General features: G+C 42.1%; 1 protein-coding gene across 2 annotated transcripts in view; it reads right to left on the bottom strand.

Moving 5' to 3' along the window:
- Positions 1-18613, bottom strand: part of ICA1 (islet cell autoantigen 1) — a 133266-nt gene that overhangs the window by 95131 nt on the left and 19522 nt on the right. For both annotated transcript variants that reach the window (XM_080936256.1, XM_080936255.1), the window contains exons 2-4: positions 14506-14597; positions 10601-10766; positions 5481-5553 (exon numbers count right to left, since the gene is read on the bottom strand). In XM_080936256.1, the coding sequence (XP_080792382.1) occupies positions 5481-5553; positions 10601-10766; positions 14506-14522 (256 nt within the window). In that variant the 5' untranslated portion in view covers positions 14523-14597. The remainder of the gene's footprint in view (positions 1-5480; positions 5554-10600; positions 10767-14505; positions 14598-18613) is intronic.

Genomic DNA, 18613 nt, shown 5'->3' on the forward strand with positions numbered 1-18613 from the left:
ACTGGAATACATCTGTCAGTGAGTTTGGTGCCCTGTAATCAGAACCAGAAAATGACCTCTGTACTGAAAAGCGAGCCTACAATGTGCAGCTTCCCGATGAAAGGAAGGAGTTGGGTTTTTCAATGCAGACGGTGGGGACCTTTTGTGGCTGCCTAGAAAGTGGTACTAGCTGCCTCCTATTACTCTCTCCTGACTTTTGATCTCTGCTGCCTGGGTTACATTCTGTCCTTTGTAAATCAACTCAAATCCCCCAACCACTAGGAAGCAAGTTGGAGTTGGAAGTGGAGACAGAAAGTGTGTTAGGCCCACAGGTAGACCATTTGGTAAAGTTAAAAAAAAAAAAGGATCTGGAACCAAATCTGGATTGGTTATACTTAAACTTGATTTTATTTTTAGAGCCAAGGACAGATGGGGTGATTTAGTAAACCAGTGATTTGGCACATGCCACCTATGGACTGATTTGGTAGAAAATATTAAAAAAAAAAGTCACGGAAGTGTATGACTCTTTTGGTATTGCTTTTGTACCGTTAGGGGTACTGAGTATATTCTCAGGAGGTAACACAGTAGTCACAAAAACGATCAGCACCATTATTTACAATAGCAACACTCCCTCTGTTCTAGAGACTGATTTAATAAAACCTGAGCATCCAAGAAACTTCTGGAAAGGACCCAAACATACACCATCAGCAGAGCCACAAACATCGAGCCGCGTGCTTGCAGCATAAGCACTCTCCCGTGGAGCCACATCGCTGGTAAAGTGTATGTCATACATGCACTCCTGTTTGGACAGAGGCCAGGAGGACGCTGGGTGTCCAGCTCTACAACGTCGTGCCTTATTCTCTTGAGACAAGTGTCTTTCTGACTATGGAGCTAGGCTAGAGGTTAGCAAACACAATTCCTGCAGTCAATTATCCGCGCAAAGTATATGCAGGGCACTCAATAAAACTGTTTTGGATGGGAACCACACGTCCAAAGAACTCACTAGGGCTTGCCTTCATGCAACTACAGTTCTCGGGTTGCAGCAGAAAGCCCTACAGCAGGGAGAAGGGTTTTTGGAACCTTAGTTCTTTAAAAAGTGAGATAAATAGCTTCTCTTCAGACTTCCCTCTCAAGATTCAAGTCCCCAAAGCCTGCTGTGGTGACATATGTTTATCATCCTGGAGTTCAGGAGGTAGAGGCTGGGGGCCTGAGAGGCAGGTACAGTCCAGGTTACAGAGATGAGATCTGGTCTCAAAAAAAAATCAAACAAACCACCACCACCATCAACAACAACAAACAAAAAGAAGCAACTAAATAAAGTCCACAGAACCGCCCGGTTAAAGGCTTCCTCTGGCTGAGACGTGGTCGGTCCCATTTTTTTTTGGGGACTCTTTGGGCTCATGGGTTGGCACTTGGCATGGTTGGGTGGCTGTCAGAGTATGTGAGCAAGGGCCCCTGTCGCTCTGTGCCATGAGACTCTGCCTTCTTTAGCCTTTTCTTTCTGTCCAGGTTGGCAGAGAGAGTACATTTGCGGCAGGGACTGAACGTCTGTGAAACTGCACTAGCTGTAATTTTCGCCCGTTTTGTCATTGAGCACGGTATTTCATTTTAAATGCTTGTCTGATGTGAGTTTCTTTCAATTCCACCAAGAACCTTTTGCTTCCTAAGGAGAACAATTTCCCACTTTCTGCTTTTAAAAGCAGCTGGCTACTGTCGCTTAAAAACAAAAACAGAACAACAAAAACCTTAAAGACTCAAATCACATCCAAACAAACACATTTAACTGTGGGCCAAAAGAAACCAATACCCGAATGCACACCTGGTGACATGTGTCTTTCCTACATCATCTAAGTAGCTTGGTGCAGCCTGGAATAATTGTGGGCCGTTTCACACACTGGAGGATTAAACTCGGTGCCAAACAGGCCTGGTTTTCTGTGCTGCTGCTGATTAGCCTGCAGTGCTTTGCAGAGACCTTGAGTTCCCCCAGAGTCAAGGCTGACGACAGCCATTCTCATGCAACACGTATATTAGATAATTCAAATGTCTCTACTTGTTCAAAAGGCACAATTAACTAGGTCTTAGGACCTCACATAAAAACCCACGCACGTTTGCTGGCTGATTATATTTCCAGATACGTCCTTTAAAGATTAAAAGAAAGCAAGGGAAGAGCTAGGAAAGCAATTTCCTTAATAGTCTCAACCAACTCTGCTCAGATTTGCAGCAAATTCAAGGAGCGATGGAAAAGACAGAGGTTGGCCCCGCCCCTCCGGAGTTCACATTCAAGTGGTAGGTGTTAGAAAGCGGAGCACACATAATCACAGACACAAGGCACAATGGGGAAAATGCCAGAGACAGTGAGTAAGACAGAGCCTCCTTTAGAGTAGGTGGTCAGGGGAGGCTCCAGCTGCTGGGCTGAGGGGCAGAGGGAAGCAGTCTTAAGTATTCTTAGGGCGTAGACGTTCCAAGCAGGAGAAACAGAGCAGAAATCCTCCTCCAGCCTGGGAGGCAAAGCAAATGGGCCCCAGGCATACGCTGGGACTAGACTGTTCCTAATTTACACACTGTGATACATTTGTATGTAGTGTTCTGAAGCAAGTGGCAGTGTGATCTTTTAAAATTATGGTGCACTTAAAAGGACATAGTATTCAGAATTATGATATACCCTTCCCTGGCTTCTTCTTCATCCCCTTCCCCCTCCCTCCCTCCCTCCCTCCCTCTTTCCCTCCCTCTCTATCTATCTATCTATCTATCTATCTATCTATCTATCTATCTATCTATCTATGTTCAAACCTAAAAAACTAACATAGGCACAATCCTATCATCTAAAGTATAGTCCTTACTTGAATTTTTACCAGATTTTCCTTTTTTTTTTTTCTGTTCCAGACTGTACCCTTGGATCACACATAGAAATGAGATATTCCTTCACTCTTTTCAAGCTTTTGACAATTCCTCAGACTCACTTTGACACTTTCTAAGAATAGCTGTTAGCTGACAGGCGATTCCACTAGGCTCCTTCCAGAGACCTAGCAGTGGCTTAGGTCATCACACACCACCGGGTAGGCAGCACTGAAAAGGACCGCCACCCACTCCAGCCCTCTCTGTTCTCATGTGTTCCCTGCCAGATTCTCCCTCTCCCTGTTTCTGTCCTCATGGCTCTGCTCCTATCTGCCTGCCTGTCGACATGTCTGCCACTACCCGTTCTCTAGGTCCTCACTCCCCCCCCCCACTTCCCCCCAATAAACCCCCCTTATGCTAGATCTGTTGCAAGGTGTAATTTCTCAGGAGGACACCTTGCCGTGGGCCTACCAGATATACCCCCCTCGCCCCTGCACACACATTGTATCTCACAACAGTAGCCTTGAGTTCTAAGACAGAGCCTCAGCTGAGAAGTTGCCTCCATCAAATTGGCCTGGGGATCGTTTCTGTGATTAATAACTAATGGGGAAGGGTCAAGCCCACATTGATCTGGAAGTGGTACCACCCTTGGGCAGGTAGTCCTGTCGGAGCAGAAGCAAGAGAAAGAAGCAAGGAGGTAACCAGCATCTCCCCATGGTCTCTGTTTCAGCCAAGCGCTGACGTACTTCATGACTGTTGGTTTTAAGATGGAACAAGTCTTTCTTCCCCACGTTGCTTTTGGTCATATTATTTATCACAGCCACACCAACCAAACCAGGAAGGGAAGGATTTATCTTATCTCTCAGTTTGCACCAGAACAGGCACTCGTCCATCTGTCTACTGTGCTTTATCTCCATATGGACACAACCAGGAGTTATTTTTCCTATGGCTCCTGGTTTATTACCCTTTAAGTACCCATCTCTTTTCAAGGACCTTCTCAGGCCGTGGCCTTGCAAGGTGTTTCTCTTTGACTTCCCTGTACTGGGCCTGAAAACAGCACCTTCCCCAACGGTATAGAAAGGGTATTTAGAAAACAAGAACAAGCAGTAGGAATATTCAGTGCTAGGGGCTCTTGGTGCTTTCAGATGCTTCAAGACAGGAAAGCTGCAATGCACCAACCAGGGCACACACGCTCATCTGAGTTCCTTTCTGTGCGTGTTTATCTGCACGGGTTAATAGCAATGACTTCATCAGACCCTGCCAACTTTTGGGCAACCCATGCAGATCTATCTTGTCTATCACACCAGGGATCTGAGGACCCGGGGTAGACTACAGTCCAGTGCTGTAGACAATCTTACTTCAGTTTCACTGCCCTTTTATACATGGATGTAACAAAGCAAGCAATGGTCCGAGGAAGGTTGTTTAAGACCAGAAAAAAAAATAATCAGAAAAACATGATCGGAAAAAACATGTACATAAACTCTAGCCAGCACATAGTAACCGTTAGCAGAGCAGGCCTTTCCCAGAGCTTTCTCAGGACAGACCAATTGAGACACAATTGCCTGGCACATGCTATAGATTATATCTGGGGAAGCATGAAAGCAAGGCAGAAAGCCATATCCAGGTTTAGGATACACTAAACAGATTGGGTTCTATAGTTATGTTATCCAACAAGCATAAACATGTCTTATACACTGAATGTAAATATCTGTCACAGGGGTACGAAATCATGTCCAAGAATAATCCAGGGAACAAAAAGCACCTGAGGTAAAAGGCCCTCTGCCTTTTTTCCCAGAGCCTCTCACAGTCCCCCAAGGCCTTGCTCACCATGGCTCTTTCTTTGGACCATGTTCCAACATGTCCCTGTGTCTGCGCCTTCTTCCCTGATCAGGAGCCTCTTCTCAAGCACACTCCCTACTATACCACTTTAGTTCTTTAACCTTATGTAAAGTGGCTTATATAAAATGCTCACCCAGTTGCTTAGGATCAATACGTTTATTTTCTGCTCCTGTCTTTGTGTGTATTTATGTGTTTTTGACTGTCCTCTTACAACAAAGTCCTCTGCATGACTGAAGTTAGTTCTCTTCTCTCTCCTCTGAGCAGCTTCACTGATATTACTTGCAGCACAGTTCAGCCAGTCAGTGGCTGTCCGTATTCCACCCTATCCATCCTCACCCCTGAATCCTGCTTTAGGTATTTTTCTGCACAAAGGGCAGCATATTATAAGCATTTTAGCTTATTTTCTTTCATTTAGAATGTCACCTTTAAAAATCAACCCACAGAGATTTACTACATTTCTTTTTATGGCGGCCTTCTAGCAACACCATATGTTGATGATTCTATTTTTAGTCTTCTTATCAAAGTTTGGGTCTTGATCAGTCTAAGCAGCAGAGAACTCTCCCTCCCCTTCCCACCCTTGATGGTACTGCCTATCCACAAACCGACAGCCAGCCAGTGTTGCCACAGTCAGAGTGCCACAGTGCATGGCGCCCACAGAAATACTCGCTTTGAAAAGAGCCTAAGTAAGTCAAACTAGTAGAGACCTTCTTCCCATCAGAAGTAACAAAGACACCCCCCTGACCCCGAACTTATTCAATGCTATGCTAAGTTAAAATACCCTGCTCTTTCTCACTATTGGCTCGATAGCATACTTAAACCATACTTACAACATATTCTCTTTTGATAGAGCACGATTGCTTTAGACAAGTCCAAACAGGTTCTCTGAATTGAGTGAAATAGCTGTAAGGAAATACAATACAATGCCGTGAGACAGAGAACAGCACAAGGAAGACACACGAGCAAGTGAATGTAAAAGTGCAAGTAAGAATAGAGGCACAACACACCCTTTTCCTGCTCAAAGACAGCCATGTCTAAGTGTATTCAGTCTCAGACGAAATGAAACACACTGCGAGTGATCAATGCCTGTACTCAGATCATCTCTGTGATCTATATTAAGTTCTACAGAATATTTATTTTCCTCAGACTCTTGAAATAACAGATGAGAAACTAAACTTCAGGGAAAGGCCCAACTAGAGGGCTTAGTACACCAGAGATCCAATATACATTCTAACCTAATCTGTTATCTTTAAATAAAGGCATTAACTTCCTTTAATGAACCCAATGTGTTTTACCACATAGATAAGCAACCGGATAAAGCAAACAAAAAGCAACTGGCCCAATGTCGTCTATTTAGAAGACATCTGTTTTTATGGTATCAGGCTAAGAACAAACATCACCACCTACTTCCCATCAATATCATAAAATACACAGTGAGACAACCTTATTCGAGGCTACGGCCATGATGAAGAAAACCAGGGAGAAGGCAGGAGAAACTGTATTGGAAAGAATCTAACTAAACTTGAGCTCATAGTTGCTGTGATGGGCAATCTTGTCTCCATCTGGGATCAACCAAACTCCAAGCTGCTGGGCACACCTGTGAGGAACGGTCTCGACTAGATTATCTGAGCTGAGCGCACTAAACCTGGGACGTACTTCCTGGCAGCATCAAAGGACCTGGGAGAAGAAAATTTTTGCTTTTCCCTGTTTGCCCCCACGCCCACGAGCAACTTCATCTATACCGCTCTCCTTTGCTGATGATCCTATTTCTTCGTGGTTCTAATGGAGACTGAAGGTCATCGGAGACAGCCAGCCTCATCAATTAGACTGTTGATCTTCCCTTTGAGAGACAGCCACTGTTGAACTAGTCAGACCACAGCTAGATAAATAATTGCAAACCACTCTAATACCTGCCCCCTTGAAATACACACCCATTCTGTCAGCTCTGTTCCTTTGGGGAAGCCCAACTGATAGTATAAACCCATTCTTTCCCTCAGAAACTGAGATTATTCTTGAATAATAGAAGAGATGCTTTGGTTTGGAGAGAAAAATGTCTCCCCAAAACCCCATGGTAAAGGCTTGCTGTCTGCCTGTAGAAAGTGGCAAGATCTTTAAGGAGCAGAGCCTAGTGGGAGGAAATGAGCTCACAGAGGATGTGGCCTTCAAGAGGTCTTCGGAGCTCAGCCTTCTCTGTGTTTCTAGGCTGTTATACAGTAACCAAGTTTCTCCCACCAGACACTTCGGTCACAATAAGCTACCTTGTCATACCACTGAAAGCAATGGGGCTGAGTGACCCCGAGCCAAAAATAAACTGGTTTCTCCCTATAGCTCTCCAGAGGCTGCTGCAGTGACAGAAAGCTGACTAATTTAGTAGACTTCATGCTTTCTCAGAAACCCTTGTCCATTAACTCAGAGACCAAGGCAGGTATCAATTACAAAAGTTGACAAACATCTTGCCTCTGTGGAGCTGCTGAATGAGGCAGGCCAAGGCTTTCTTTCTTCCTGGAGTTTTACTGGCCACACTAACGTAAAAATATGTCTTGAAATCATAAAGTGCTTTAATATTTGAGTGAAAACAGACAAACGTATCATAATGCATATGATCAAATTAACGAAGAAACAAACACTTATTTATTAAATTACATCCTAAACCTGTTTAGGAAAAAAAGTCTCCATTAAAAAATATATATATGTGTATACATATATGTGTGTGTATATATATGTGTGTATATATATATATGTGTGTGTATATATATATATGTGTGTGTGTATATATATATATATATATATATATATATATATATATATATATATATATATATACTGATATATATATATCAGAAAACACTGAAGTTTGTTCCTTTGCCAACACCTGATAACAGTGTTCTGGGCTGCACACCACCTGAGTAAGAGCAGACATGTTCTAATTCTAACTTTTGTACACAGAGTGAGGATGCAGTCAGTCCGTTGTTACTACTGACCTCCTAAAACTCAAGGTTATGTGTGACAAAATGTACAGCTTTGAACGTTTCCTTCTATGAGTTTGGGCACTTGTATTCACTAGTGAACCCCCACGCAAAGCAAACACTGCCATCCTCAAAACAGGCCACTGTGCCCTGGTGGCTATTAAAAGACTGAACTTGAACATACTATTTATAGATTACCTTCTCAATGTCTTGTAGTAGAATAACTATATGGATTTAGTATAAGTATGTGTATGTGTACGTGTATATGTGGAGACTAGAGGACAAGATTGTGTATCTTTGAGGTAAACTACCCTACTTTTAAATTTTATTTAATTTGTCAACACTATTGTGTGTGTATGGTGTGTGTGTGTGTGTGTGTGTGTGTGTGTGTGTGTGTGTGTGTGTGTGTTATACTATACTGTGCAGGTGGAGGTCAGAAGACAACTTTCAAGATTAGCTCTCCCCTTGTGCACCAGATTTCTCCCTGGGGCTCAGACTGCAGTTGGGAGGCTTGTACAATAAGCAATTCTATCACCATCACAATGGCTCACACCCTTATCATATGAGACAATGTCTCTTCTTACTGACTAGCTGGCCAGCAAGTCCTTGAGGTTTAACTGTTGTACAGGCACGCAGGCACGCGCACACACACAACTCTCTCTCTCTCTCTCTCTCTCTCTCTCTCTCACTCTCTCTCTCTTTCTCCCTCTCCTCTCTCTCTCTTCTCTCTCTCTCTCTCTCTCTCTCTCTCTCTCTCTCTCTCTCTCTCTCTCACACACACACACACTACCATGTCTTGATTTCCACAAGTGCTAGAGATCTAACTCAAGTCCATGTGCTTGTGCACCAAACATTTCCCCAGCCCCTAATCTGACATCTAATAAAGCTTGGTATGGGGACTTATTTTGGGGGCCAGCAGAGTAAATTAGCCTTGTGCAGGTCATACAGTGCACGAACACTCTATAATAGTTCGCATACAATTCTCATGCTCTACTGCTAGACTTATCCTCTCTGTGAACATTTGTACCTATAGTAACATTTTATTTTGCAACAGAAATCCCTTGGGTGGACAAAACAGTAAGTCCAGGTACACTAGAAGCACAATCTACGACAGGTATGAAAGCATACCTGTGTCAATAAAAATGCTGCTGCAAGGACCTCCAGATGAATAGGTTTAAGATAGCAGTAAATTATCTTTGTTGTGAAGCCCAAACAGGCAATCCTCCTGCTTCAACCTCCTGGCATTACAAGACTACCACCATGCCAAGCTTAAATTACTTTTTGGATAAATGTTTGTATTTATTAGACTGTCTAAAGAAAACAGCTCTGGGGTATAAAAAAGCCAGGTTCAGCTTAGAATGGCTTACACTGTATTTACAATACAAATGTCAGAAAAGACGTTTCCTCTTTCTACCCTGTCCCATTGCTTCTGTTTCTCAGTTTCCAGTGATAGACATGAAAGAGCTGAGAACTGAGACTGTTTGCACTAATATATAGTGACTATTAACATAGTCATTCACTTTGAGACTGTGCCTGGGACAGGCTGGGGACATGGTGCTGATTAAGGGCTAACATGGAATTTGACCTCTTGGTGGTGAGGAGGCAGGCAAACAAACTCACACCTGAGGGTTTTTTCCCACGGACCGCTCACCAGAAGATTTAGCCTGTCTCCCAGTGTTTTACCCACCAGAGGGATTTCTGGAGCAGAAATGAGTACTCCAAACAAAAGGGAGCCAGGCCCCATTGTCAGTGAGCTGCTGCTCTGTGGGTAGACATCCAGGGACTTCACTTTTAGGCTGAGATCAAGTCAGTCAAGGAAAGACATAGGGCGAAGTATCCAGGCAGACCACAGAAATAACTTTGACAAGCCTGAACTTGTTATACCAGGAAATCTGAGAAAGGACCGTCATGTCTGAAATGTGTGAGTAGTGTAAGAGGTGGAGGAAAGAGAAAAGAAGAAAGAGTGAAGGGAAGGGGAGGGGAGGGAAAGGAGAGAAAAACCCAAGGGAGAGAGGCAGCAGCCATGGATGTCAGGAGCTTTTAGGAGGTAGGCTGCCAAGATGTGACAAGCACTCAACTATTTATCACTGGAATCATATCTAACTCAACCTCCAGAACAAGTAAGAATTCTTGTTACAGAGGTAGCAGTAGCTCAGATCCCACTGGGCAAGACAAGTACATCTAAGGTCTCAAAGCCAGACAATCTCTCCTAACAACTCAAACCTCAGAAAGTTCTGCCTGGATCTGCCTCCGCCCTCAGATTCACAGAATGAGTCATCTGTCTTCCACAGCCTAACCTGTATGTGCCCTTAGCCCTTTGCTGATGTTTCAAGACTCTTAAAAAGGCTTGGCCATCTTAACCTTTTAATTTGCAGCATCATGAATGTTCAGCCCATCAACTTTAGCTCCCATAGTAAACTTAGATATCCTACAGACCATCATCCACAAAACACATTAATCTTCTGAGTGCCCTATCTCTCACTGGGTGCCAATGCTTGCTCTCAACATGCAATGAAAACTAAAGGCAAAAATGTTCAGTAAGACAATGATACAGCAGACCTTCTACTCATTGTAATCAACCTGATATCTGCTACTTAGAGTAATGAAACATCTGCCTAGTTAATTCATTCTAGAATTTTCCCCATGGCTTAGTACCAGTATTTCTAGAATCTACTTTACAGGTCATTTTGTTCGTTGTTAACTAAACATTTCCCTGGCTTTAGCGTTCAGTAGATCTTTGATTGTTCTTAGCATTTCAACAAATGCTTAAATTTGCCATACTTAAATACATTTACCATAGGTCACGAATTCCAATTTAGTGCTTGAAAAAACTCAGCACATTAAGAGAGGTATGCCCAGGAGAATTCGTAGATTTAAAAAATATATATGCCAGTATTGAACTGACCTGATTCTATGTGTTCCTCACGAAGGTATTGCCTCTTGCAAGGTGCCTTGGCTGGGCCTAAGAGCTCCGAGGAACTTACCTCTAGCTTGGCATCCAGGTCTGCATCAGAAGCAACAACATGTTCATCCTCTTTCTTCCCCGTGGCTTTGATGAAGGCCTGCTTCGTTTCCCAGTACTTCTGTTGTACCTTATTGACAACTGACTTATCTTGAGCAAACCGGTCCTGCAACTCCCAGGAATAAGTGCTAAGAACAGTAGAGAGCTATCTTACTCATGGCTTTCAGCAGACTTTCAAGGATTGAGATACTATACTACAAAGTATTTCAGCTAGATATGACATTCTAATGCACATCTATGCTATTGATGAACATCAAAAACGCTCTTATGAGATTATTATACCGCGAAAATCAATGACTTCCAAATTATTTCACAATGTTAAAAGTTACGATGAGAAAATTCTGAATCTTTTAAAGAATTTTATTGAATATTTAAATTTGAAGTAGAAGCTGAGGGAACAGCCAACCAGTGACTGACCCAACTTGAGTCCCATCTCACGTGAGAGAGCTAATTCGAGACACTATTAACGGTATTCTGCTATGTGTGTGAACAGGAGCCTAAGAGATTTCACCCAGTGGCATTTGGAGATAGAGACATATGGAGGCAGATACAGAGACCCACAACCAAACATCAGGCTGAGCTCTGGTGTCTTGTGGCAGAGCGGTGGGGGGTGGGGGGAGAATTGAGCAAACCAGAGGGGTCATGGATACCACAAGAAGATCTACAGAGTCAACACACCTGGGCTCATGGGGAATTTCAGAGACTGGGCCACCAACTAAGGAGCATGCAGGGGCTGGTCCTAGGCTCCCAACACATGTAGCAAATGTTCAACTTGGTCTTCATGTAGAACTTGTAACAAATGCAGCAGGGGCTGTCTTGTTCTCTGTTCCCTGCCATTGGTAACCATCCCCCCTACCTAGGCTGCCTGCTTGGCCCTCAGTGGGAGAGGATGTAACTGCGACTAGATGTCCCAGGGTGGGGTGGTACCCAAGGGGGGGGCTCTCCCATCTCTGAGGAGAAGGGGAATGGGCAATATGGGGGGGTGATTTATAAGGGTGGAACTGATAGGAGAGAAAGGAGGGGGCTGTGATCCAGATGTAAAATGAATAGAAAATAAATTATTAGAAAAAAATTAATTATGCTATTAAAAATTATTCTACAAAAGAATAAATCCAAAATAATGAATTTTTAAGAACATCAAGGCATTGTACGTCAACAAGAATGTATGTGTATGTCTTCTTTTGGGCATGCCCCTTCTGGGGGTGGGAAGAGTGACACCTAGGAAGCCAGCAAACCAGCTCAGGCAGCCCAGTGAGTGAGAGATAAGGCCGGCAGCACATCTCTCTGCACCTCCATTATGCTGCAGTGGGGTGACAGCACAAGAGGAGATAAGGGGCTGAAAAATAGCATGTCTAAAATCTGCTCCATTGTCATCTGAAACTGTCAGACTCACAGTCAGGGAGAAGGATGGTGGTTGGGCCGGGGGGTGGGAAACGTGGAGAAAGGCTAATCAAGTTGGAAGGTTTCAGTTATGCTGGGTGAGTGCGTTCTGGAGACCCGCTACCCCTGGACCTGTGATCAACGATACCTGTTGTGCGCTCCGAACTTTCTTAAGAGTATAGATTTACTATTAATTATTCTTAGGACAACAGAGTCAGAGATTTAAATTCTACAATCTATTAATAGATCTCCGGGTGTTAAAAACTAAATTCTGCAGCATAAATGTTGAAAATAGAGATAGGGAAGCCATCTCTTAGAAAGACTGTGATATAAGGAAAATAAAAACAGGCAAAGAAGAGTTAGAAACATAACTGAGAATGACATTGGATTCCATTAAAGCGATAAGAGGGCCCCCAATACTGAGAAGGTTTGCTGCCCCTGCCGCAGCCCTCCTTACTGTCTACATCCCCCCGGGTTCAGTTCCGGCTACAAAGGCCCACACAGGGTCCCTAAACACCGTTCCCCTCCCACTCTAGCCCATCACCACATCAGATGTGCCAAGCTGATGTTCCAAAGCAGGAGCTGCTTTAAAATACTGTAGCAAAGCGCCTGTCTCTCAGACCTGATTTATACTCATTATTTCTAAGTTCATCGTGTTCACTTACAATGTCAATTCACATGCTTGGTCTTAAAAAAAAAAAGCCAGAAAAGCCTTTCTCATGGCATCCTTCACGAAACTTATCTCTGCTGAGAGAGGCAGGATTATGTGAGTGTGAAAAGGCTTACTTCTTATCTTTCCTCATTAGCAAAGAGGTCTATTTTGGTTTCACATTGGAGAAAATAAGAGGAAACATTTAGACCATGGATGAAAAAGGTGACATTTCTTCATAATGCACACAATTAAAAGACTGGCAGGTTCTAGCTGAAATAGGAGATTATTTTAGGAAAATGAGATTTTAGAAAGTGGGGTATTAGATCGACTTTATATTTCTTTCTTTCTTTTTGGTCAATGATCTCCTTCCTTCCTTCCTTCCTTCTTTCCTTCCTTCCTTCCTTTCTTCCTTCCTTTCTTCCTTCCTTCCTTCCTTCTTTCTTTCCTCCCTCTTTCCCTTCCTTCCTTCCTTTTTCTTTCCTCCCTCTTTCCCTTCCTTCCTTCCTTCCTTCCTTCCTTCCTTCCTTCCTTCCTTCCCCCTTCCTTTCCTTCCCTTCCTTTCCTCCTCCTGCTCCTCCTCTTTTTTGGTCAATGATCATTGATCAACAGATAAGAAGGTTCCATCTGGAGTAGAAAAGATGAGGGTGCTGTAGAAATCTTGTAAACACCCATCATTTCACCAATGGGAACCTGGGGTTTCAAAATGTTAAGGAGCTTGCTCAAAGTCACACGGAATGAAAAATGAGATCTTGCAATGTATCTTCAACAAGCCGCCAAGCACAGTCCTGACAGCGCTTACCCACACCTTGGGACATTCCAGCCTCCAGATAGATAAGTACTGAGCATGCCAGGACACTGTGGTCACCGTGAAGTGATCAGACAGAAGTCCAGCACATGGACACAATGCTGCCACATGAACGGACTATATAAAAACGACCTGACAACTGTACCATGAATGTCCAATGAGAAGGCTCAAGGATATGAAATACTATAGCCATTTATTAGTTATTTTTTAAAAACTTACTGTATTTTTAAGATACATATGAAAAAAATATATATCCTTTTGAAGTTCAAAGTATGATAGTGTAGAGGACTATGACCCTGATATTTTTCTTGGTTAAGAAGGGAAGAATTTCAAAGTGTGTTTTATATAGCTAACTTAACAGATGAAAATAAAACTGTATTGTTTTTCATGATACAAATTAAGGAGGGTGAAACTTGACAGCATTCAAATTGTTCCGTGGGTCAGGCTTGCCATGCTAAGACATACCAACTGAAGGGCTTCTAAGAGGCTCACATGCTGCTTAGATGTGGCACAGGCACATACATGACAGGGCTGACGTGTATGCCTTGTCCAACTGTGATTGACTTCTGAGTGTTCACAGGAGGTGAAGCAGTGTCTCCAACTTAATGAACCGGGATAGCGCACAACTGGATAGCCATTCTTTAACCACCCTATGGAACAACACCACTCCCCACCTCCAATTGTGGGAGTTATAAACAAGAGAGCGGCAAAAATGCTTCAAGCCATCAGGTTCCGTGAAATGGTAGTTAGAGAAATTATCCTTAGACTCCTGAGAGATGGTTTACACCCAAGTGAGTTTCTTAGTAAATACAAATGACATGCATATTTATAATAACTTTATTGCTTGGTTTTTATCCCACGTTTAGCGGAGATGTTGAAACAAGCTACCCCAGCACTGGGAAGTAGATGGCTGGTTATATACTGCTAACGTGGCTTGATTGTTCCAGTCTACCCTCATTTGCTGAGCACAAACTATGCCATTTGCATTCAGCATCATCCAACATAGCAAAAAAGGCAACAAATCCCTTACCATTTGTGTCCTGACATGTTTTCTTCTTTTTCTACTGCTGATGACTTGAGAAGGGGCAGAGAAAAAACATGACAGGATATGTTATATTAAACCTGAAATGAAAGAAATACATTGAACAGTCAGAGGCCTCATTATGGCCATACGTTCATTTGAGAAGATATTTTCAGTGTGTCCCAAGATCTAGTTACATGATAGGGACCAAATATTATTCTACAATAATGTTAAGTATTGGCCTCAAAAATGCTTCAGTTGAGTAATACAAAAAAAAAGCGAATATCCCAAATGAAGCTTTGGAAATGAACAGGCTGGATGATGGTTTTAAAAACAGGTTTCATACAAAGCCTAAAATAATGAAATAATACCATATAACACTGACATATGCCAATACTGTATAATTTATTTTTAAAGGTATGCTTCAAAGTTTTTAGTACTCATCTTCATATATATATACACACACATACATACACATGTACACACACACACACACACACACACACACACATATGGCATACATCTGTTTGAAAAAAAACAAACACCAGCAAACAAGTGGGTCTAGCTGTCATGAGGCCAGAATTAAGAATAAGGATCTGCACCAACAGTGCATGTTAAAATGTTAAAATCACAGTCCTTAAAATGACATATATTGTGTGTGTGTGTGTGTGTGTGTGTGTGTGTAAATGCACATTTCATGCTGTTCAGATAAAATTGAATACTGAGGATACATTTTCTACTTGTACCATCTGGGTTCTGTAGATCCCACTCAGGTTGTTAGGTGGGTAACAAGAACCATGACCTGCTGAGCTCTCTTAGTGGTCTCGTCTTATTGCCCTCTTCTCTTTGATTTTAAGTTAAATTTATTTTAACTGATAACATGAAACGTGAAAATTATACATTCTAGTGGGTTGCATGTGCCGCTTTGTAGGGAGGGTGCAGGAGCTGGTCTGAGAGGGATGCAGAGTACTTTCGGTCAAGCATGGAACCTTCTCATTGCTTAAGGCTCACGGTGAGTCCTATCACCCTGTCTCCTTATTACACATGGATCCTTTCATACTCAAGATCTTAAACGGATAAATTTGTGTTGCAAAACCAAAAAAACAGTCAAAAATAAATAAAAACCATTCCCCACAGACCCAATGGGCTAGAACTGGATTCTAAGAGGTTGAGAGGGGGTGATATATATATACATCAGGCCATCGATATATTTTCCACTCTTTAGAATATGGAAGTTGCTATATCTTTGCCTCACCTCATGGAAGCAGGCCAGCCCCAGAAGCAAAGCTCTCCAGCGGCCCAACAGCAGTTCAACTTTCCTGGGAGTTCTAAGAAAGAAAGGGCCTCTGGACCAACATATGACCTCTGGCTGCCAAGTATACGTTTAGTATATGTGCTAAAACTTCTGGATGCCCTTCAGACCAACTGATCACTCTAATTAGGCTAGTGTGGTGGCCAGCACCCTTAAAATCATAGGAATGTTTTTGTTTGTTTTGAGCTGTTATTACTTTTTTTCCCTTTAAAAATGTTTTGAGAGAATGGTATTGAGTGTTTAAATTCTTGGTATCAGGTACTGGAATAAGAAGGAAGAACAGACTCTTCCTAGTATCTGAAATGACAGCAACCCATTGATATCTCTGTCTTTTCTCTTCCCCATGGAGGGCATCCAGGTATTGAGAGAAGTTGACAACACTCAAGGTAATGTGGTCATTCTGTGTATTCACACAATGGCTACACTTTCAAGCTTCTCACCTACACACACACACACACACACACAAACACACACACACACACACACACACACACATTCACTCGAGGGATACATTCACTTAATATTCCCTACATAAATTACCATAAAATGCTCAAGAAATGAAAATATTATACTTTTTCATTGACTTTGCTTTCCCATGAACTGTGAAGGAATTAGTACTTTTTGATTTTTTTGTTTTGTTATTAGAGTAAAACATTTTAGCCCTTTTTTGGGGTGTGCACTTGCAGGTATGTGTGCATTAACATGTGCACATGTATGTGTGAACAACATTTGTCAAGAGCTGACCCCCCTTGTATGAGACAGGATTTCTCACTGAGACCTGAGGATCACAAGAGAACACCTTTTCTCTCCTTCCCTAGAGCTGGAATTACAAACATAAACCACCATTCCTGACCTTTGATGTAGGTCCTGGGATCAAACTCACATCTTTGTGGGTGAGAAACCTCTTTTTCATTTTTTTTCACATGTACAGAGCAGTGTATTGCCAGACGTTACTACACGTAGATCTCTAAGATGTGTTTTGTTTTGTTTTGTTTTTTAAATCTTGCATGACTAAAACCTCATCCCCATCAAATGATGACAACTCACCATCATCCCCTGTGTGGCCCTGGCAATCAGCATCCAACTTTCCGACTGTGAATTTGGCAACTTTAGATACCTTGTTGTAAGTGTAAACATGTAATATTTGTGTTTTGTGACTGGCCTTGTTCAAATTCTACAATGCCCTATAGCATATAAGAGTCCAATCTTCCTTCCCTGTCACTGAGTAATAGTCCACTGCATATATTATATTCATACACCACTGACCAGTTACTCCCACACTTGACTACTATGAGTAACGATGCAATGAACACATGTATCCTATACCTCCTCAAGACTTCTATTGTACAGGTATGATTTATCATCAGAAGCAGGATAGCCAACTCATATGTTTTGTTTCCTTTGGAATCACCCACGATAGTTTCTACTGGAGTGTCTACACTGGAAACGACTCCAGCACATCTGGTACTGAGCTTTCACATACTGTCCTTCAGCGCCACTTTTCTCCAGAGGCCACACTATGCAGCATGAGTTGACAGCTCCTACAGATTTAGTTTGCATTCCCCTGACCATCAGCGATGATGAGCATCTTTTGGTAGCTTTTCTGACAATTTGTTTATTTTGTTGTTAGAAAAAGGTCCGTTCAAACCTTTCTCCCTTTTAAACAGGACACTTTTGTCATCAAGTTCTTTGAACATGACAGCTCGGTATACGGTTTGCAATTTTTTTTTTGGTCACATTCCATAGGTGGTCTTTGATGCTGCTTCTGTTGATGGTTTGCTTTGCTGTAACATTTTTTGATTAATTTTGATCAGTAAACTATCTATCCACTGTAGTTCTTTATACCAACAACAAGAACCACTGAGCAAACTGCCTCTGCTACACAAACTCTCTGGACATTTCTAGATTATACACAGTATGGCAGGTTCCCCAATGTTGCTGCCAAGCCCCTGACTGCACCGAGCTACTCTGAGGTGAACTTTAGATTCTGAGGCTCCTCCTCTGCTGAAGTAGAATTTCTGAGAAAGGGTCTGGAAGCCCATACTTACAACAAATATTACATATTAATGTGATTTTTCAACACACTAAAGTCTAAGAATTGTGGCTAAATGCAAGGAAAACCATTCAGGAAATGGGTTTTTCTTGAACCAACATGGCACGGAGCAATAAAATCATGGGTAACCAAATAGGCAAACCATGCAGGCATATTTAAATACCTCATGGTAGAGCAGCTGCAGTCAGAGTTTGCATCTCTTTCTATACATGCTCAGACATCACACACCAAAGACAACTAACAAGTATCTTAGGATTTGTAGACCAACCTATCCCATCTTGACATATCATTTTCTAAACTGACGGTGTCATCATCACTAGTTAAAAATCATTTGGGGGCTGATGATATGTCTCAGAAGGTAGACATGTTTGCCTTATCAACCTGACAACCTAAGTTTGATTCCCAGAAATGACACAAAGAATCAACTTTACAAAGTTATCAACTGACTTCTACACCCATGCCTCTCCCCTGTTCTCTCATATGCCCACACCAAAAATAATACGACAAAAATAAAATTAAAGACATCAGAAAGTTTCATCCTTTCATTTCTGCTTAATATATTAACTAAGCAAAGTACTATGAAACAGTAATTACCATCAAAGAGGCATTACCTCTGACAGGAAATGACTTGACATTTAAATTTGCTCTATCCAATTAAAAAATTACTATTAGCTACACTGTAGTTTATAATGATCTGGTAGCCACAGTAAAAAAAAAAGTTAAGGTTATAGTGGAATTTAAATTTCATATTT

Source organism: Micromys minutus, assembly GCF_963924665.1.
Source record: "Micromys minutus genome assembly, chromosome: 23".
Taxonomy (NCBI): Eukaryota; Metazoa; Chordata; class Mammalia; order Rodentia; family Muridae; genus Micromys; species Micromys minutus.